Here is a 22,010-nt window from a genome sequence, read left to right as displayed (position 1 = left end):
CTTCCTTTTGTCTTCCTCTCATAGTCCTCTCTCATGCATTCTCTTGGTTTCTCTGACCCATACTTTCTTTGTCTCCCTCTCTCTTTCTACTCTGCTCCTGTTTCTCTCCTGACCACACCCAGTCAACTGGCATGTTCAGTTTACTACTTTCTCTCTCTTCTCTGGACTCTTCGAGATGCCTCTAGCTGTTCTCTCTCTCATCTCTAAAATCTTCTGCTTAACCATACTTTGGAGCAGTGATGTTGTCAGTTTATACAATACCCCCCAGAAGCCCACCCAAAAAACATACATATACAAACACACATACATAGATACACACATTCATACATACATGCATACAGAGAGAAGGAGAGGTTTATCTGCTGTCTGTTATGTGTGTGCACAGGGAAAGTGTATAAGTTTGTTCAGAACTCCAAAGAGTCATTAGTTCTTGGGGCTATTTCAGATTTTTAAATATACCTGTGACCATAAAGGAAGAAGGCAAACAGGAAGTTGAAAAGAGAGCTTGTGATGCTCGGATGCATGCCTTTGTCGTTGGTAAATAATAATAATAGAATAATAACCCCGGGGATTTGCTCTCTGTATTTCTGTACTCCTGGAGAGATAGAAAGGACCCCCAGGTAACACAAACAGGCATTCTGAGATGAGCAGACAGCCCCCCAGAGCTGCATTTGTTTAGCGTGTACTCAGATCTCTAAGCTCCCTTCGGGCTTGAAAATTCTCCACTCCTCTGATCTTGTTGTTTTGCACAGAGACTAAGCCTTTGAAATTTCATGCTAAATTTTGGTGATTAAGGTTTTGTTGGAGGAGGAAAATGATGCCCACAAAAAAGCATATGCTTTTGTAAAAGATTAGCTGTTGAGAGCCATGTCTGCCAAGCAAAAGAGTAAGGGCTAATTCTCAGATCATTCTAGTTTGGAAGGCAAGGGAGACGGCTCTGTGGAGAGCCAAGTGCAGAGCCAGGAGGGGCTGCAGGCAGGCTCCAATAGTTTGAAGTTCAGGGCATTCATATCTACAGGCAATTAAACAGACGATGTATAAAGGGTGGGGAAGGGGGTATATAAGACGGGAAAGAAGGAAGAAAGGGAGGGAGGGGGCATCAGGTGGGAAGAGGAGGGAAGGGGAGGCCTTCAGAAGAGAGGAAGTGTAAGAATTTCTGCTCAGTCCACAATATGGGCAGCAGTCTCATCTCATGGGAGGGATAAGAACTCTACAGAGTCATTGTCTGTGAGTCCCTAGCTAAAGGACTTCCCTCACCAGGATCTTGCACATTGGAAGTGAATTAATATCAAAGGAGGCCTTGGTACCATGCATTCGTCCAGCTCCCCACTCTCTTCCCTGCCTCTCGCCTGGAAATCTGAAAGCCTGGCTGCTGGTTCTTGCTGTGAAATCCCACCCCATCCCCCCCATCACAGAAAGCTAAAGGAACAGATTCCCAATTCTGTCTTAGGGGCTCTGAATCCTCTCTTCAGAGATCCCGCCAAGCAGGCTGTCTCTGGTGCTGGAGTTGAGACTCTCCTTGGAACCCTGTGCTGTTGCTTCTCTGTCTGTCTTTTATGGAGTTAATAGCTTTCCTCACAACTCCTTTCTCCAAGTTATCTGTCCCTGAAAAAAAAAAAGACAAGTCTGGGGAAGGAAGGCAAGGAACAAAAGATAAAAGTAAGAGGTGGAGAAGGAAGGAGGGAACAAGAAAAGAAGGAATGGAGCAGGGAACGGAAGGAAGGAGCACGCATAGGCACAGCAAAGACATTCTGTCTAGAAGTTAAGGCAGAATCATTTTGAGCCCGTATCTTGCCTTCTGCTGTGCCTACACAACAGATCCACAGAAGCAGGAGGGTCTGGCCTCTGGCTCCATCCATTAACACCTGCCAGCAGCTCAGGACATGGTTACCTCCTAGGCTTTGATGGATCATTATCTCTGCTTCCACACAGAGAATTGTTTTATGGTACCAAGAATTACAACAAAGCTTTTAGAAAATCTGGCAATCAGACTGGGGTCAGGTTGTTGACCTCAGGCATCAAGGAAGTGCTAGCTGACAATACTGAGTTCTAATTCAGCCTCCCAGCCCAGCAGCATTGACTTTGAGTGAGGAGAAGGTCTCTGTTGGTCTCACTTCCAAGTTATCGAAAACATTGAAGTTATGAACTGGGGTCACTAGAGGTTGATGGCTTAGTCTTTTTTGTTTGCAACTTTTGCAGATCTGGTCAAAGTGACACATGAGTTCATACCAAATGATTGTGAACTATCTTTGGGGATCAAATACAAATGCAAGTTTAGTGAACTGAGCCATAATTTATAAGTATTTTTTGACCCATTAAAAATATTGTGAGTATATGTGTATGCACTTGTGTGCAGGTTCCCATGGAGACCAGAAGAGCACACCAGATACCCTGGAGATAGTTACTGACATAGGTCACCTAACATTGGTGCTAGGAACTAAAGCTGAGTTCTCTTGTAAAACAGCCAATGCTCTTAACTGTTGAGCTATCTCTCCAGTCACTCTGAACCAACTTTCCATTATCATTAAGTAATGCCAAGAATGTGGATATGAGGTAAAGACTTAATGTGAAAAGCTTACTTGTACATTGGTACTATTATTGCAATGGAAAGGATCAGGTCTTTCTGCCCAGTCATCTGTAGGCTCAAAAATGCACAAGGTGTGAAAAGATGACTGATGGGTATAGCTGTTTGCTCACAACCATGAATTCCTGAATTAGAATCCCCAGCAGTCACATAAAAAGTCAGACGTGGCCAACCGTAACTGTTATCCAGTGTAGGGAGTGGGGGCTGGTACACAGGAGGATGACTGGAGCATGCTGATGCCAGCCTAGCTCCAGGTTTCCAGAGGGTGAGGGACCCTAGATCAAAGGAAGTGAGTGATATAGCAGGACACTGGATGTCTTCCTCGGGCCTCCATACCCTTGTGGATGTACCACCTACACTTATAATCACACATAAAATAAATTGCAGAAGTTACATTTGATCTCTTAAACTTATTTTCAAAAGGTTATGCAAGATTATTACCAAGCAGGTATGACTTCTTGTCACCTAAATAAAGGACAATACCACAACAGCCTGGGACTATGGATTGGGATACAGCTCAGTTGAGTGCAGCTCAATGTTTACCTAACATGCACAGAGCCCTGAGTTCTATCCCCAGCACTGAATAAATGGGGCATGATGGCACACACCTATAATCTGAGCACTAGGGATGCTGAACCAGGAAGATCAGAAGTTCAAAGTCATCTGCAGCTATATTAGTAAATCTGGGCAAGCATGGGCTCCAAAAAGAAAGACATACATGAGACAGGAAGGAGGGAAGGGAAAAACAATTCTGAAAGTACTCACTTGGTCCTAAGGCATGCTGGGAATTGTACATGGTCTAGGGATATGGATATATGACTACAAATATGTGTCCAACAGAAACTCCTGATCTAAGTAAGTTGATCAGATTCATAAGCCAATGACTACAATCAATCTCCCTGACTCAAGAAGTGACACTTAGTGAGGCTTAATGGAGTCAGTCTTAGGATGCTCAGCAACCGAGATATAAAAAATTATTTCCTTTTTAAAGTGTTATATAGCAATTTCCTTTGAAGTCTAACATTGCATCCTGGAGAGAAGCTCTTCAGACTAACAGATTTGTAAAGGTAGGCTCATTAAGATCAGTTGTAAACAACCCACAAGTCTCAGGAAATCCCTGAAACTTATCACACGTACAAATGTCCCCCCTCTGTTCCCCCTTCCACTTTCCCTAGGTTAAGTAATCAGTAAGGCCAGCTGAAGAGGGGAGGCTCTCCCATCTGTGGAGCTGCCTGGAAGCCATGCAGAGAGCTCCAGGCTTGTAGAGTCTACGAGTCATCACCCATGTTGGGTATGGGCTTTCTGAGATATAGATGCTTTAGAGTAGTCTGTGCCCTTGTAATTAGCCCTTCACCCATACTCCTATAAATAACACCAATGAACTCAGTGGCTCACCAAGCTGGACTTTAGTGGTATTATTACTTGGTTGTTGACTCCCTACATGGAATGAATAGACATGTCATGTCTCCCTAGAAAGTGCCACATAACACAAAGTTTAAACACAAAATATTAGAATTTAGATGATCTGGATAATTTTTTAACTTAAAGTATAGCAAATTTAACTTTACTAATCAAGATTTTTCATTTATAGAATATAAACTGAGAACTTGTGCATTTTAGTCATGTAACTAAAACTGTTATGTTTATCCACACATTTAATCAATGTGCTCATTAGGTGTGTGTGTGTGTATATATATATATATATATATAATATAGACACAGATTCTCGATTTGATCAGCTGTACTGTTAATATCTAGGTAGTTAATATTAACAATGGCTAAGCTATTAACTTTTCTAAAGGATCAATTTGTACCTTGTCATGGAGAATGGTGAATCTCATTCAAGTGAGAAGCCTGAATGCACTATTCAATTTTACATGAATCCTCTCAGATAATTAGTTTGAAAAAAAATAGTACCACAAGGCATCTTATCATTTTCTATTCCTCCCTGGAACATGGTGTGTGTGTGTGTGTGTGTGTGTGTGTGTGTGTGTGTGTGTGTGTGTTTGTGTGTGTGTGTGTATAATTTCTGACAGCAGGTCTCATGTATCCCAGGCTGACATCAAATTTTCCATGTAGAAGAGGATGACCTTGAGCTTAGGATCCTCATGCCTCCATGTCTCTATTAACTAGCATGCTCGACTGCAGGTGTGCCCCACACACATGATGTTTGCAGTACGTGGGATGGCACCCAGGGCTTTGAGCGTGCTAGGCGGCCACTGCCTGTAGTGACAGCCCAGTATCCAGTTTCTGAGTGTCTTTTGACCTCTCTTGATGGTGACAGCATTCAATGCCTGCCGCCTCGGTGTCTAGCCTTGGGCTTCCCCAGAGTCTCTGCACTCATGAAAGCTCTTCCTGGTCTGTTTTCACACACCTTCATCTGGGTCATGGGCACCTTTCCAAGAAGGATCAGAATCGGGCAGCTTTAGAGACAGACAGCAGGTGCAGGGCAGAGGTATGACCCGCCACGATCGTGGTCTCTTGCTTCCTACCACTTTGCCATCATCATGAATCAGGGGCCTTTTCTCACCACAGAAGTACCAGCGGAATTCTGAGGGGTTTGGGGAACCCAGAGGACACTGGATCCATTTGAATGTAGCCTTGTATTGTCTCTGTTTGAAATTCTGTGTGTGTGTGTGTGTGTGTGTGTGTGTGTGTGTGTGTGTGTGTGTGTGTGTGTAGTGTGAGCATGCTGGTATACTTATTTCTCCATCTTTTCCTCTGTCCCACTTATTTCTTCCTTCTTCTCTGTTGTTTTCTTTTGATCCAGAAGCATTGCTTACCCCTCGAAAGTTAGCCTCTATTTTGAAAACCACTCAGCCATCCATTTTTTCCCCTTTTCTGAATCATACATCCACATTGCCCGATTGATATCCATACCCGGTCAAAGTGAGGATGAACTCCTCTGCTCAGCCTTCACAGCCCATACTTTGGCCCCTGTGACCTTCAACTGTACAGTTCCCTGCAGAACTTACCAGAACCCTGAAGGGAACATCACAGAATTTTCTAGACAAAACAAAACAACTGTCTTTTCAAAACTAACCCTGTTTGGGGAGGTGGGGTGATAACTCAGTCAGTACAGTGCTTAATGCATAAGCAGGAGGTAGTGAGAACCCTGGGACCCACATAAAAAATTGATCAGGCATGTCTGTCACCCCAGTGTATAAGGCAGAGACAAGGGGATCCCCAGAGCTTGTCAGCTTGGCTGAATTGATGATCTCGGGTGACTGTCTTCAAAAAATAATGTGAAAAGTAATAGAGGAACACGCTGGTATCTTCCTCTGGCCTCCACGCACAAGTACACATACATGCACATGTTCATAATCCACACAAACACTTCCGTATACCACACCCACACCACACCACTGCATACAAAACACAAGTGACTAAAATTTAATGGCTTTTGTAATGACTAAAGGCTGTCATCTGACCTCTACATGCATGTACACACACTTGCAAGCATGCCCCCCACGTGCATAAAAATAATTTATTAGATGAGTAAACATTTAACAGATATAATTTGCCATGAGTGAAAACCTTTCTAGACTTCTATGCCCAGCAATCTTCTTTACAGACATTCAGGAAGGTTCTAAAGAGTGATGCTGGATTGAGCACAGGACACCATCAGCAATGATCTGTCCACCAGCTCCCTTGCAGGTGTCAAGGCAGGAAGGCACCTCCAGGGGAGAACAGAGGTCTCGATGCTTGGCTTTGTCTCCTCTCTCTGAGTAAAACCTCCCTCTCTGCACAATGGCAGGCTCTCTCCAGGCCCTTCAGGGCTCCTCGAGAAAGTGTTTAAACCTAAAATACCATTTGTGATCTGTTTTCCATCAGAGGAAAAAAAAAAGGTCTGATGCTGGGGTTAGCTCCATGGGAAACTATGACTGCAAGTTGGATCTTTGAGAATTAAATCCAATTGAAAATGCATTAAAAGCTATTTAAAGAAATCTTCCCTGAGCCCTTTGTTAGGTGGAGAATCCTTCTAGAAGAGAGAAGAGCAGCTGCCGATGTGTCTTTTATACAACTGGACTCCTCACAAATAGGACTTTCTCAAGAGGAGGTATTGGGGGGAATTGACAGCAAAGGGGGAGGGTTGTAGCTCTTCCCAAGACACTCTCAGAGAAGTTACCCCAGTAATCCCCCCTACTCATGCCCTTTACACAGAATCCTCCCATAGCACCTCACCACAGTGCAGAGAAAGGCTTGTACAAGGGAGAACACACTATCTGCATTGATGGGCGCCAAACTGAAAAGACCCTTCCTGCTTTGAGAGAAGCCATTGCACAATGACCACTGCAGCTATGGTACCAGGCCCCGTAGTCTCCCGGGAGTCACCCCCACATCGCCATAGCAACAAAGGGAAGCCAGAAAACCCCTTACTTTGAAAGTAGGCAATAGAGATGTGCGCATCACAGACACAAGCAGCACACACTTGCAGGAAGACAGACCTTGCTGCTTGGAGTCATGTGACCGGGGACAAGTTACTTCATCTTCTAGTCTCGGCTTCTTCACTGGTATAATAAGGATGCTATTCTACCTCCTTATTTAGACATAATGGAACGGTCATTTATTTTTATAACGCGTGCATATGTATACGCACGTATGTTGTGCACACATGTAGAGGCCAGAGGCTGGTGTCGGGTGTCTTCCTTAACCGCTCTCTAGGTTAGTTTTGTTTTATTTATTATTAATTATTATAATACATGTACATGCATGCTGTGGGGGACGTGTGTGCCGTGCATTGAGAAGACAGCGCATAACTTTGTAAAGTTGATTCTCCCCTTTCATCTCTCCATGGGTTCTAGGAGTGGATCTCAGGCCCTCAGACTGGTGAGCCAATCTCCTTAATGCGCCAAGCCATCTGCGGACCCTCCGTATTTTCTGAGATAGTGCCTCTCACTGAACCTGGACCGCATGGACTTGGTAAGCATGGCTGGCCAGCAAGCCCTGAAGCCTCGCTGTGTCTGCCTCTCCAATGCTGGGACTGTGGCCGTTTCCAGAGAGTTTCTAGGGGACTGAACCCAGATCCTCATGCTTGTGTGACCTAGTGAGCCATTTCGATAGACTCCTCATAGAATAAAATCAGTTATTGTTGAAATAGCCCCATTTGGCGTCTGAGGAGATGGCTCAGCCGTTAAAAGTAGTTGCTGCTCTTCCAGAGAACTCAAGTTTGATTCCCAGCACCCATAGTGGATGGCTCACAATTATCTGTAACTCTAGCCCCTGGAATCTATACCTTCTTCTGGCCCCCATGGGTACCCACAAACATAGAGTATATACTAACACAGACACAAAAGCCTCCACACAAATAACAAAAATAAATCTTAAAACATAAATAACACCGTCACCACCATTCCCTACTGTGTGTGTGTGTGTATCACTAGCCACTTTCTTCCCTTCCCAGACAACAGTGTTCGGTACAGATCAAGGCTACTCTATCCTCAACCAAGCACTGAGCCTTGGTTTCTTTCTTTTAGTCAGAACACACCTGGGCTATAACAAAGCCTTTTCTCAACCAAATGACAAAGGAGTAAACTAACTTCATTTACGGCTCAGCTTAACACTTAACACTAACTCAAATTCTAGAATCCCGTGTTGCTCAGCTTCATGTCTAAGGCAGCAGCAGCATGCCCCCATAGAGGATTAGACCCTAATTAGATGCAGGCTTTCTATATTAACCAGGACCCTGGTGCTTCGGCCTGGTTAAGTTACAGGGACTCCCAATCATGCATTTTATCTTCTGGTGTGCATACCTAGGTGCCCAGTAAATGTTACCTTTGGTGATAATAAAACAAAAGCCAAACTTTCAAAAGCTGAGCTATCCAAAAGGCCATTGTCTACATTCCAGAGAGCCCGTTTTCCCAAGTCAGCAGCCGCTGAGGGGGCTGGCCAAGGGCCAATTCCCAGGGTTGGCGCATTCCTGGGGCCTGGCACGATGCCACTGCAACCCTGCTTCCTCTTTCTCTTTATGTAGTGGAAAACTTTGTTTTCTACTTCGACCCCTCCAAGTTGTCCTCCGCTCCTCCCCCAGTCAAGTAAAGGGAGGTAGTTAGATGGGAAACGTTCTCTGGGTCCTTCCCCCCCAAACCCATCTATCTCCCACTGCTCCAAGTTGGCAGAGCGCAGAGCAACTGAAAACAGCCGGCAAACAAAGAGGCGCTTCACAGCCCAGTCCGCCAGTCTGATTCTGCAGGGGCCCTGGAAGAAAGACTCAGCAGGACCCGGGGCACAGCCAGGCATTGTGCATGTGCTTGGAAGACCATGGGCACTGTTGGAAGACTCTGGAATAAAACTGCCTGTTATAAATAGTCACTGGCAAGAATTCAGCTATGAGGGCAGAAGCCCAAAAGTTCCAGAAAAAAAAAATACAATGTTCCATATTAAAAGGGCTGGCATAATCATTAATAGGGAACTCCCGAGCAACTGGGGTAAGAAGAAAGGAATTCTGGGCTTGGCAAGAGACAACCTGTAGCAAGGAACCGGAGTGGACATTTCTGGCTGAGAGCGTTCTGGTTATGCCATTCTCTTTCTTAAAGACCATATATGTATATTTAAAAAGCAAAGGGAAAAAAACTGTCTTTTCTGAATTCCCCCTTCTAGATGCAGGCAAAGAGAGCCTCCATCTTGTGTTCACAATACAGAGAACAGGGCATTTAAGGCTCCTGTGCCTTGCTCATGTTCACATGCTCATGCTGCATGTGCCAGACGTTACTTCCCTTGCTTCTTCCCTTCGGCCATGGAGGGAGAGACAACTATGTCTGTTTATGCATAAGAGTATGGAGGCTCAGAGAAGGCAGGCAAGATGGCCAGGCTCATACAGGCAGGGGGATGCATGTCCAATGTAGGTGGGTTCTCCAGGCAAGCATGTCTGTACAAGATATTTATTCCTTCATTTAATTATTATTGTATGTTCATGTTGATGTGTGTGGATGTATATGTGGTGTTCGCATGCTTGTGTGTGCACATGCATGTGGAGTCCGGGGGGCAACCTAGGTTGTCACTCCTCAGATACCATCAACCTTTGTGGAGACAAGGTTTCTTATTACCCTGGGAGTCACCAAGTAGGCTAGGCTGGCTAGCCAGTTAGCCCCAGGGATCTGCCTGTCTCTACCTCCCTATTATCCCTGGGATTACAAGCATCTGCCACCACACCTGGCTTTTTACGTGGTTGCTGGGAATCTGAGCTCGCTTAACAAGGGCTTTAACCACACTGCCATCTCCCTAGCCCAAGAATTCGGAATCCTAACGAAGTGACCAATCTAACGGATCACCCCATGTTACAGCCAGTGACATCCACAGGTACACAGCTCTGCACCAGGCATCTCCATCTAGGACCCTGCAGGGACAAGACCATATCACCAGTGCATAGGACCTGGGTTCTGAAGACGTCTCGTCAGGATCGAGTTCAGGCAAACAGCCCAAGGTACCAGGTTGAAAACCCACACACAGAAACTCACTTCAAACACCGTATTAAAAATGGACTGGGGTTGGGGATTGAGCTCAGTGGTAGAGCGCTTCCCTAGCAAGTGCAAGGCCCTGGGTTCGGTCCTCAGCTCCAGGGGGGGGGGGGAATGGACTGTTGGGTGTGGTGGTGCCTGCCTTCCATTGCAACACACTCAGGAAGCAGAGGCAGCCCTTGATCCCAGCACTCAGCTACAGGTAGGCAGATCTCTCTCTGTTCAAGACCAACCTGCTCTACACAGTGAGTTCTAGAACAGTCAGGGCTGCATAGTGAGACCTTGTCTCAAAAAACAAATGAATGAACACACAAAAGGCTATGGAGCTAGGGGGATCGCTCAGTTAGGCAAAGTGCTAAACTGCAAGTTCTGGGTAGGAGTCGAAGACTTGGGTCAAAAATAAGGCAGAGTCGCTGCCCCTGAGGAAGACCAACGCTGCCCATCTTGTTTCCACAGCTACCTGGGCATGCTCACACACACACATAACTTACACACCACACACCTACACACACACCACGCACTGCACACACACCACATGTACGACACGCACATACGCACACATCTATCCATGCTTGGTTTTCTTCTCGGCCCAGGTTCACTCTCTTAGCCCTCCTGAATGAATCCACCTTCCACACTTCCCCTCCTCACACTGGCCCCAGGGTGGTACCAGGGCACCTGTCCCTCTGACTTCCAGACGGATTCAGCCAATGGCAGAAGAGGGGAGATGAGTGCTGACATTCTGATCTGCTGCTAGGGACACCCCGGGCACTGGTCCCTCCACCTGAGGTGGTGTGTACTGCCTCAAGCCTCAGGCTACTAGGGCGGCACAGTTATTGCCGGGGATGGATGGCGTCTATTCGATGCAGGGGCCTGTGGTTCCTGATGGCTTCCCACCCTCCCTGCCTGCCACCTCCTCTTTTCCCTCCTGTCACCTGACCTGAGTGTCCCATGTTTCCCTCCCAACCGACAGAACACTGACAAAACCACCAGTGTGACCCCTAGACTGGAGAGTTTCCTCAGATCCTGCTAAAGGATGAGAAATATCTCACGCAAGTTTCTCCCTCCCTTCCTCTTCCCCTTCTTCATCCCTTATCTCTTTCTCCTCCTCCTCCTCTCCCTCTTTCTCCCCCCTCTTGCTCTCCCTCTCTCCCTTCCTGCTTATTTCTCTTTCTCCCCATCTCTGCTTCCCTCCCTCCTTGTCAAATTCACCAAGCAGGCTCCAGGGCCCATCCTATCTGGCCCAGAAGGTCCTCGACAGCCCCTTACTACCCCAGGGCCTGCCCTGTCCACATCACCGCCTCCCATGCTCACAGAGCCAGCTGGGACACCACGGGAGGAAAACAGAGTGACAGCAGGAGCTTCATCCCAGGGCGACTCGCTGATGTCTGTGAGCACTTCTGTGCCACAACGGTGCCTACTCACACTGGGTTCCTGCCAGGCCTCTGAGCTATTCTACCTCCAAAGATGGCAGGCCTCCGACCAAAGCTTCCCTTATAAAAAAGCCAACAGCCCCCAAGCTCCTCACAGCGCCAGCTCTGACAGATGGATCCCAGAATTCACCAGACCAAATGATTTTATTTCCCTCAACACAGCCATGTGCATAAAGCAGTCTGTGAATTAACTGCATTAGGAAATCTACCAGGTTGAAGACAGCCACTTAAAACCAAGGACCGCAGAGGTGCCAAAAGGCAGAAGGTGGAGAACCTCGGAGGCACCTTCAGAAGTGGACAATTATGATCCATTAAGCCTCATTAAGGAATGGAAATTTATGAGGAGGAAACATCTGGAATGACCTAGAATGTAAAGGAACCGGGAGAAACTTCCATTGGGGCTTATAGAAGGGATCCCGGACCAAAGAGAACTGTAAAACTGGTCCACGGGAAGGAGACTCACTCTGCGCATCTGGCGTTAACTGGAATGTTCAAATATGATGCCCCTGGATGGGCTCTCGAAATAATCATTGAAATTGGGCTGGAGATGAGGGCTGTGAACAAAACTGGCAGAGAGATCATGAATACTGGCTAAGCAGGGCCAAGGCAGTATAACCTGGGACCCCTGTGGGTGTTTCATAAACATTAACAGATGATAAACAACAGTACGGGAAGGGAAGTTAGGATGTAACAGCTGAGATCCTGAAGATGACACTGATACACGTAGAGCTGGTACACCTTCCACAGAAATGAGGCATTGCGAGTGAAGAAGCCCAATAATTCAGCCGTGTGATGCATCAAGAGACGGGAGAGAAAGAGTCAGACAAAGAATAAACAGTGCTGGCCAGAGGGGAGAGCGGAAACGTGGGAAAACGGTTCAGGGTTACAGTCCAGCTTCTCTATGGCCTAGAAACTTCCACGGCATAAACCAAGCATATCAGAGGCAGCTTTTAAAGGCCCTGTGGCTTTCCCAGTAAACTTTTGCTTCAGGGAGTGCAGGAACACCACAGACTAAATTCAGGCCGGTATGGTAAAGAGAAATGCGAGAGTCCTTCTCTTTGTGCCAAGAACTTTTTATCAAGAAAAGCAGAAAGGTAACTTCTTTCTGATTTCTGAGAAAGAAAGAGAGGGAGCGAGAGAGAGGGTTGGGGTGGGGTGGGGTGGGGGGCTGTGCACAGATGCTTGCAGAGGCCATATGTCAGCCTCAAGTGTCATCCCTCAGGATATGTCCACCTGACTTTTGAGATAGGGTCTCTCATTGGCCTGGAATTCGCTGATTAGGATACGCTGGTCAGCCAGTGAGCCCCAGGAATCCACCTGCCTCTACCTCCCAAGGGCTGGGGTTACAAATCTGTGCCACTGTGCCTGGCTCTTTTACTTGGGCTCTACACACTGAACTCAGGCCCCGTAGGCTTGTGTGGTAAGCACTTGACCAACGATGCCTTCTGAGCTCTGTAAATGCTGTTGTTTGGCCTGCTGTGTGCATCCTGCTAGGACTGTGACTTCTGAATACACTCAACTGTTACACAAATTAGCAGAAATCCCGCTTTGCATTTCTCGGGCCCTCTCGTGCTCTGGCGCTTCACCCACCAGGTCTCAATTCCTGTGACCACAGATGAAGAAAAGGCACACAGGAAGAGAGTCTCACTGCTGGTATACAGGACATCAGAAAACAATCCCATGGGATGAGCACCCTGGAAATGAGAATGTAGGAGGCACATCCTGAAAACAAGCCTCAGGAGTAACACTCCAAAACAATAGGTGGGAAGAATACCCTGAAAACAAGCACTCCGGAAGGATGCCCCAGAGCCTGGGGGGTTTGAAGATCTGCTCCCAAAGAGACTGATCAATACGCTACCTGTTGTTACGGACAAAGCACTGGAGAGCCTGCCACGAAAATGGTACAGGGCTGCCATAGGCAAATGCAAGAAACTCAGTTGCCATGGAAACTCGGAGGCTCTGATAATGCCGGTTATTGAAAGATGGTGAGACACCAGGAAGATGACAAGCAGATCTCAGTGCCATAAGGAAACAGGGAGCATGCCAAGCAAACATCTCCACCCACTTGTCCTTATTCCTGCTGAAGAAGCAGGATAATCCCCCACCTCATCAATAACACAGCATCTGCACACGCTTTCAAAACATGTCTAGTTTCTATTTTGATTTACTGATCTCAGAGACTCCAAGGATGCAGAGAACCACAATATCAGATACTGACAGGCAGCACTCACTGCTCTAGATAAATACAGTTGATGATGGAGGTCAGGGACTAAAGGGTGTCTGTCCCATGTCCCCAGAAGGAAAGTGGTCCAAGGACAGATGCTCTGGGAAGGACTCAGTGCAGTCAAACTACCACACCATTCTTGAGTCACAGATGCCCTGGAGAATTTTATGATACCATATGGATTTTTCCCATAAAAATGTACAAGTACACATTAATATAAAGTATTTCAGCCAATTCAAAGACTTGGGAGTCATTGGCAGCCAGTGAACTGCCTGATGAACTCCAAGCCAGTAAGAGACTTTGTCTCAAAAGCAAAATGGATGATACCTAGGGGATGCTGCTACTACTGTCCACTGGCCTCTACACACACACACACACACACACACACACACACACACACACTCACATGCACACAATGCACCTGCATACAGGAATGTGTGCACACACACACATGCACACAGAACATACACGGCAGCAGCATCCTTGCATGAGAATAAGTAGTATGTCATCTTCTCTTTCCAACCATGGCAAATAGCAAACAGCAACAGCATCTCTCTCTACCCAGGATCCCGGGCTAATGTTTCTGGAGATCATGGACAGATAGCTGCCCATGGACAAGCTCAAACCCACGTTCATCACACTAGGCACACTCCATGTGTAAGACTTTAGGAGCACAAACGTGGATAGGCCATGGCCTGTGTCCTCTAAGAAGTTACTCTTTAGCTCCCTCAGGGGTGATCTGCTCCTAAAGGCAGGGACAGCTGGTCATGTCTGGAGGCTGATTTGGTAACCACAACCAGAAGAGATGTTATGAGCATCTGATAAGTAAAAGGCTGGTGTTTTACTAAACATCCCACAAGGCAAAGGGCACGCTTACCACCCAAAGAACTATTGGGTCTACAGTATTAATGCTGTCAAGGTTTGAGAAATGGTGCATGTGGCCATCAGTTAAATCAAGTGACTAAGATCCCATCAAGAAAGGCATTTTCTGGGGCTAGACATACTGATAAGCTGGTAGAGTATCTTCCTAGCACACATAAAACCCTGGATTCCATCCCTAGCACTGTATATAAACCAGGCACACACCTGTAAACCCAGCACTTGAGGATGGAAGCAGAATCAGAAACACAAAGTCATTCTACATAGTGACTATACCAGCTTCATTCAGCTGCTGTGATAAAACATTCTAACCAAAGGCAATTTAGGGGGAGAGAGGGTTCACGCCAACTTAAAAATTTACAGTCTATCATTGAAGGACCTCAGGGAAGGAACTCAAGCAAGAACTTGAAGCAGAAACCAGGGAAGAACACTGCTTACTAGCTAGATCACTCAGGCTTATGCTAACCTAGCTTTCTTACAAATCCCAGGATCACCTGCCCAGGGAATGGTGCCACCCACAGTGGGCTGGGCCCTTTTACATCCATTAATAATCAAGACAACCCCCTACAAACACGCCCACAAGTTAACCTGAGCTGGGCAATCCTTCAGATGAGACTCCCTTCTCAGGTGACTCTAGGCTGTGTCAAGTGGATAGTTAAAGACAATTAGACAGCAAGTTTGAGGCTAGCCTGGCCTGCATAAGGCGCTGCCTCAAAAACACTGGATGAGGGCATTTTCATGGGAGCCTTTGAAGATGTAGTTATTGTGTCAGCCTGCTGAGAGGAACAGAAGGGGAAGCCTCTTTCAGAGTAAGCCTAAACCACTATAAAGGAAAACCCTCCTGGGAGCCACCAAGGGCTAGTGGTGAGTTAAACAATAGTGTTCCCTCTGGAAGTGGTAAATTCTGCTGGTTCTCCTCTCCCTCCCCCAGTCAGCAGTCCAGCCAAAAGTCTACTTAGTTTTCAAATAGGATTATCAGGCTAGAACCCTGCTGGACCTTGCCAGGAAAGGCAGCTACCTATGAGCTGGGTGTGCTCCACCTCTCCCCAGTTACTCCCCTCTGGGCAATAATTACTCAAGTAAATGCATGCATTTTTATAAAATGGGGCTTGGTTCTAAGGGAGTCTCTCTGTGCCACTTCCCTGCCAGAAAGAGCTTCAGAGTAAGCAGAGCCAGACCCAAACTGAAATTTCTGCTCCATCACTCACCAGTTCCATGGCTTCGAGGAAGCTGAGGCATGCACCAAGCTGCAGATTTCTCATTTGTAAACTAGAGGTAGCTAAAATTCTTACCTTAAAGAGTTGTTGTATTAGCCGACTATTTCCATATAAAGCTTGGAGTGGAGTATCTGGCATGTATTAAACTTCAATAAATTTCTGCTACTATTACTAAGGGAGGGAAACCATTGTGGTCTAACCTCAGTGTGTGATTTGCCAACCAAACACCCAGAGCTGCCAGCTAAGGTAGTTCTGGTGCTATACTCCACCCACCCCCACTGCTGACAGGCCTGTGCCTGCCGCCTGGACCTTCTGATCTCCACTCCCTGTCCTCAGCATTGCTGTTACTGTAAGCCTCAAGCTCTCTATCCTTCTTGGGTTCTGTTCTAGACCCTTCAAGACCTCTAGCAACTAGTTGTCCTAAGTGCACCCTCCTAGTCCTCCATCTTCTGACTTCTGGCCTTTGCCCCACATCTACCCCCAGCACCCGGACAACCTGTACTGACGGAAGGCAGGTGGGCGCAGTTCTACATTTTCAAGGCCTGGTGTACACAATGGGAAACAAGATGTCCTGCCTCAAACCAGGCATAAAGTGAGGACCAGCTAACACCAGAGGTAACCCTTGGACCTGCACATGTGCTTTTGTGTACACACACACACACACACACACACACACACACACACACACACACACTTAAACAACAAAAAGATTACTATTGAAATGTGCACTGGTTCTTAAAAAAAAAAAAGGAGCATTCAGGGGCTGGAGAAATGACTCAGTTGTTAAAAGCACTTGCCACTCTCTTAGAGGACCCACATTCCATTTCTAACACCCACATCAGGAGGCTCCCAACTGGCCGTAACTCCAGCTCCAGGGATGTGACAACCTCTTCCAGCCTCTATGGGCACTATACTCATGTACTCAAAGTCCTACACAGACATCCATGCAGCACATACCAATTTAAAAATACATCTAAAAACCAAAACCCAGTCTTCTCTTCCACTGGATGCTACTGTGACTCCAAGTGTCAAATGTCCAGGCACTTGGGAAGGAGCCTCGCAAATCAAAAAGCACAGCATGAGGCCAGGCTTGGCCTGATCAAAAGGCATCACGCAGAGGGCTGAGAAGTGTCTGGACAAAAAGAGGCTTCGCATTCTGAGGAGGTTTTGTTATCACCAGAAAGACTGCTGCGCATATCTGGCTGCTTGCTGCAGTCCTGCAAATGTCCCCACCTGCCTTCCTGTCCAGGCCTTACACCCCACTTGGGAACCTACATTTTTTTTTTCATTTCCCTGTCACTTAATGTCACTTTATCCTTATAGAGGGTCATTTATGAAGTAAAATCATCAACATCAAAGACTAAAGTTTGTGACTGTGGACATGTGTGAGATCTCCCTCTTCCCACCTCTCCCTTTTCCTCACATACATATTCACAGTTATATACACACACACACACACAAGTATACACACACCACACACACTTCAAAACCCCCTCTGTGCCTAGTTCTTCAAGCTGACACTAAGGGACATAAACTGTTTTTTCTTCTTTGTTTTTCTTTACCTGTACGGCGCGTTTCTTCATTCCATGGTTCCTCCAGCCTAAAAAAAATACTTAAAAGCCATTGCAAGTGAGGTATAATTTCTGCCTCAATACTTCGTGATTTGACTAAGTAAAATAAAAGGGTACTGAAGTTAATAGCACCTTATTCGTAGGGTCCATGAGGAAACTTCTCCTGCGACGTCTAAATGAAGGAATCACCGCTAGGTCCCCTAACTCAGACATTTTGTTCATAATGGTGATGGCACTGGAGTCTTGAGCTGTAAAGACTCCATGTTTCCTTGTCATCCACCTAGTTTCCCCAAGGGACATCTCTTCCTGGGCTAACATTTAGTGAAAGATAAAGAACAGATGAGAGATGGGAGACCTGTGCTCTTGGCCTGGTGTTATTCTCCTGGTTAACTTTAGGAAGAGCAGGTAACTTCTCTGGGTCTTAACTATTTCTTCTACTAGGCAAAAGACTAGCTAACACATCCCTAGTTTACCATTCTGTGATTCCAAAGAGTTTTACAGGACTGGGGAGACGGCTCAGTTGGTTTGACTTGCAAGCGTGAGGACCTGAGTTCCTTTGCCAGAATGCATGTAGGAAGAAAAACAAACAAACAAAACGCACCAGATTCGCCAGAACAAGTTTACAATCCCCGTGCTGGGGTGGCAAAGGTAGGCAGACCCTTAGAACTTGTTGGGCAGCCAGTGTAACCTACTTGGTGAATTCCAGGCCAGTGAGAGGCCGTGTCTCGAAACACAGAGGGGAGCCAGCAAGACCGCACATTTGGTAAAGTGCTTGGTGCAGCATGAGCTGGAGGACCTGAGCCTGATCCCCAGAACCCACGCAACAAGCTGTCACTAGTGGTGCATGCCTGTGACCCCAGAGCTGGGGGAGGTGGACAGGTGGACCTCTAGGGCTTGCTGACCAGCCAGACTCATCTGTTTAAAGAAAGTCCAGGCCAATGAGAGACCATGTCTCAAAAATCAGGGTGGTTGCCAACACAATAGCTCAGCGAATAAAGGCACCAAACCTGCGACCAAGCCTGACGACCTGAGTTTGATCCTCAATACCCACATAATAGAAGGAGAGGACTGACTCCAGAAAATTGTCCCCTACCTCCACATACATGCCTTGCCATGTGACTACGTGCATGCGCACAAAATAAATAACTATACATATCTTTCTGTTTACCAACAGCATCCACGGAATTCCGCTCTTCTGGTTCACATTCTGAATTGACCAAAGGCCTTTTATTAAGGACTGGTACTATCAAGTATTGAGAAATGATAGCTTAGCACGATTGCCTTTACAGGATAGTTGCATATTACTTGAGAATGGAAGCATAAACAGGTGGCTCTGGGGACCAATCAACCAGGATGCTATTTCTGGATTCAAAAAATCCTTTTTTGAACTGTTCCCATCATACCATATGGCTGTTGCTGTCTCTGTCTCTGCCTAAGCCAAGGCAGACAGACCAGACTGGCATGTCAATGCTCATGAAGATTTTCTCCTGCAAAAGAGGCTGAGAAAACATCCCTGTATCACTAGTCTTCCCAGAAGTTGAAAAGGGAATGGACACACACCTCATTTACCCATTTCCCATGCAGATATCACAAGACCTAGTGTCTGAGGTGTGGTTGCATCCACAAAAGAACACTTAAAACATTACCAATGACCATAACCTCTAAGAACATGCTGGTCAACGCTAACCCCCCAGGTTCTGGGTCACATGGAAGAATTTGACATTAGCATGCTTTGCAAATCCTCTTCTCAACACCCAGAACCTCACTCACGAAAAGCTTTAAAGAGAAGTGGCCATGATCACAGGAAAAATAACAAAGTCTGTAGATTTAAAAAACAAACCAAAACTGGACTCAGCAGAGTTGGAGAGGCATGAATGATAAAGCAGTTCGTCAACTGTGTGGGGTGGGAGAGGTGAACATAAATATTCAGGTGTGTGTGCATATGTATATGTATATGTATATGTATATGCATATGATGTATATGTATATGTATATTATACAAGTGTAGGTCAGCAGGGAATCTTGGTGTCACTCCTCAGGCACCACTGTCCACCTCGGTTTTTGAGGAAGAGTCACTCACAAGCCTGGAACTGACCAATTAAGCTAAGCCAGCTGTCCAAACAGCCTTGGAGGTCACGGGTCTCCACTTCCCAGCACTGCCATCATACCTGGCTTTTTTTTAAACATGTGTACTTGGAACAGAATTCAGGTGCTCAGGATCCTTAACCCCCAGTAGATGTTTTACCAGCCATGTTCCATGTACCCGTCTCCAGGCCGGTTGTTATGAGCAGAGCACATTCCTGTTACTCACACAAAAGAGGGAACCAAAAGAAATCTATATTTCCCTAATGAGCAAACTGTGCTAGGCTACTGCCTTCATCCGATTTCTTGCTGTGTTCAGACACACCACGAAACAGAAGAGGTGACTTATCTATGTCGATCTAGAGCCTGTGGAAAAGAAGCCTAGCTTCTGAGCACAGTGACTTAACCTGTCTCTTTGAACTAACCAGATTCTCACACTCAAAGGGAATCCCAACCAGGCTGTTCAGAATGATGTCCACTGGGCCAGCAAGAGGGTTCCATTGGTTAAAAAGTGTTTGCCAAGCAACCCTAACAACATGGAGCCCACATACCAAGCGAGATATAGTGTGCTCATCTGAAATTCCAGGACTGCTACAGCAAGATGGGATGTGGAGACAGGAGAACCACTGGGAAGTTCCAGGGCCAGCTAGCCCAGAGTACACAGCACAGCAGCCCAAACGAGAAAGACTTTGCCTCAATTAGGTCGAAGGCAAACTCCTGAAAACAGTTCTCTGATCTACACATGAATTTGCCACAATCACACACACACACACACACACACACACACACACACGTACATCATATGTACACATGCTAAACACATTATTCTAGAAAGAATAATGTCCACCAGAGTAAGAACTCTCAGAAAGAAATGTTATGTGGAACGGAACGAGTCTACTGCCCAGAAGCTCTCAGCCACTTTCTTGGCTCTTCAACATTTGAGTTGTTTGGAAGTTTTGTTCAGTTTACGTCCATAGTTAACTGCATGAAGGAGCAGCTACACACAGGCCTGGCATTTGGACCCGAGGCACAGGCACATTTTTGTATAGGCTAATGTCTATTTCAGCCAGAATTAATGTAATTATATGTACTGTTGACAGATTATGACATTCACCTATTAAGACACTGTACAAACATTCCAATAATTTGCTGGCTTTTGAGTTTGTAAAAAATAAATGAGCCCAAATCCCAACGGATGCTGCTAATGTGGTAAATGGAATCAGGGTTTTAGGAGCTGGGCGTTCAGGAAATAACAGTCAAAGAATAACGTATTTGAAGCCAAAACACATACAGTGGTCAGTGAATATTAGCACTTACCACAAGACTGCTGTCCAGAGAGAGTCTTTTGCCAAAGTCCCTTTTACACAGCTGCCTCTTCCCCTCCATGGGTGAGTGATGTATTTTCCTTTGCAATTTATAAGAATCCCCCGTCTGTCTCCACAGCCACTGCAAAAAGTGAACATGTGTTTTGTGATTAAGCACAGTGTTTAAACTTTTCATTTTGCAATGTTCCTCCCAGAAACTAGGGCCAAAAAAGTACCAAGACCCAAACAGTAAGTCTAGACCTCGACCTCTCGGCCTACAGGACTTCTCTCGGTGGCACACACTTGAGTCATCTTTCTGGAGGGGCTTGTATGTTTCACAGGTTGTGCCTGCCGAGTCAAGGAATGGACTGGCATGTTAAATCAGCAGACTGTGGCCAAGAGCAAATGGTCTGCATCAGGCCACACTTGTCCCATACCTGTCCTCTTTCCACTGCCAGAAAAAAAATTCTATTTCTATGCACACAGGTGCTGTCTGCAAATCCCATGAGCTCAAACCCAGAAAAATCACACTCCATAACCAAGAATTACTGAGCCTTAGGCCCAACAAGGAGAACCCCAAGCTCACACATTATTGTCAATATTTCATTGTCAAAATGTCATGTAAGGAGCTGGAGAGATGGCTCAGTGATCCAGAGCTCCTACTGCTCTTGTAGTAATGGATTGGAAAATCAGTTCCCAGCACCCATATCTGGCAGCTTAGAACCACATATAACTTTGACTCCATGGGATCTGATGCCCTCTTCTGGCCGCCATGAGCAACTGCACTCATATGCAAATACCACCACACAGACATATCATTTTCAAATTAAAATAAGTCTTTAAAAACATCATTTAAAACTTGTGAGCATTAGAAGATCCATTCTCTTTTAGGAAGACAGGGTTGGTGAACTGTGGACAATGTCATCACAGTCTGTGACTATTTACAGAACACTGCTTTTAACACACAGCTCACCAGGAACTGCACTGATATTGCTGGTTCCAGAATGAGTAAGAATTTTGCTTAATAAAAGTCCACCACATGAATGAAGTTCCAAGTTTCATCAATTGCAAAAGACAAAAAAAACAAACAAACCAGGAATGTGCCTTGGTTAGTGACTTCACCATGCTACAGTGTCCCCTCGGCCATGAGTATCGAGGCAGCACAAGGTTGAGTCTATAGGTTACTTTTTAAAAAGGAAATGGGAGGTTTTGAGAGAATGGAAGATGACCTAGGAGAGTTAAGGGAAGGAATGGCAGGTAAA

At 46.0% G+C, this 22,010-nt stretch overlaps 1 protein-coding gene across 1 annotated transcript in view; it reads right to left on the bottom strand.

Moving 5' to 3' along the window:
- The window catches only part of Nckap5 (NCK associated protein 5), a 788,185-nt gene extending 767,355 nt beyond the window's left edge, over positions 1 to 20,830 (bottom strand). Inside the window, exon 1 of the mRNA XM_059280499.1 lies at positions 20,762 to 20,830. Within this exon, the coding sequence (XP_059136482.1) occupies positions 20,762 to 20,830 (69 nt within the window). The remainder of the gene's footprint in view (positions 1 to 20,761) is intronic.
- Between the last annotated feature and the right edge of the window lie 1,180 nt (positions 20,831 to 22,010).

This window comes from Peromyscus eremicus, chromosome 15 (genome assembly GCF_949786415.1).
Source record: "Peromyscus eremicus chromosome 15, PerEre_H2_v1, whole genome shotgun sequence".
NCBI lineage: Eukaryota > Metazoa > Chordata > Mammalia > Rodentia > Cricetidae > Peromyscus > Peromyscus eremicus.
This window is presented reverse-complemented; position numbering and strand designations above follow the sequence as displayed.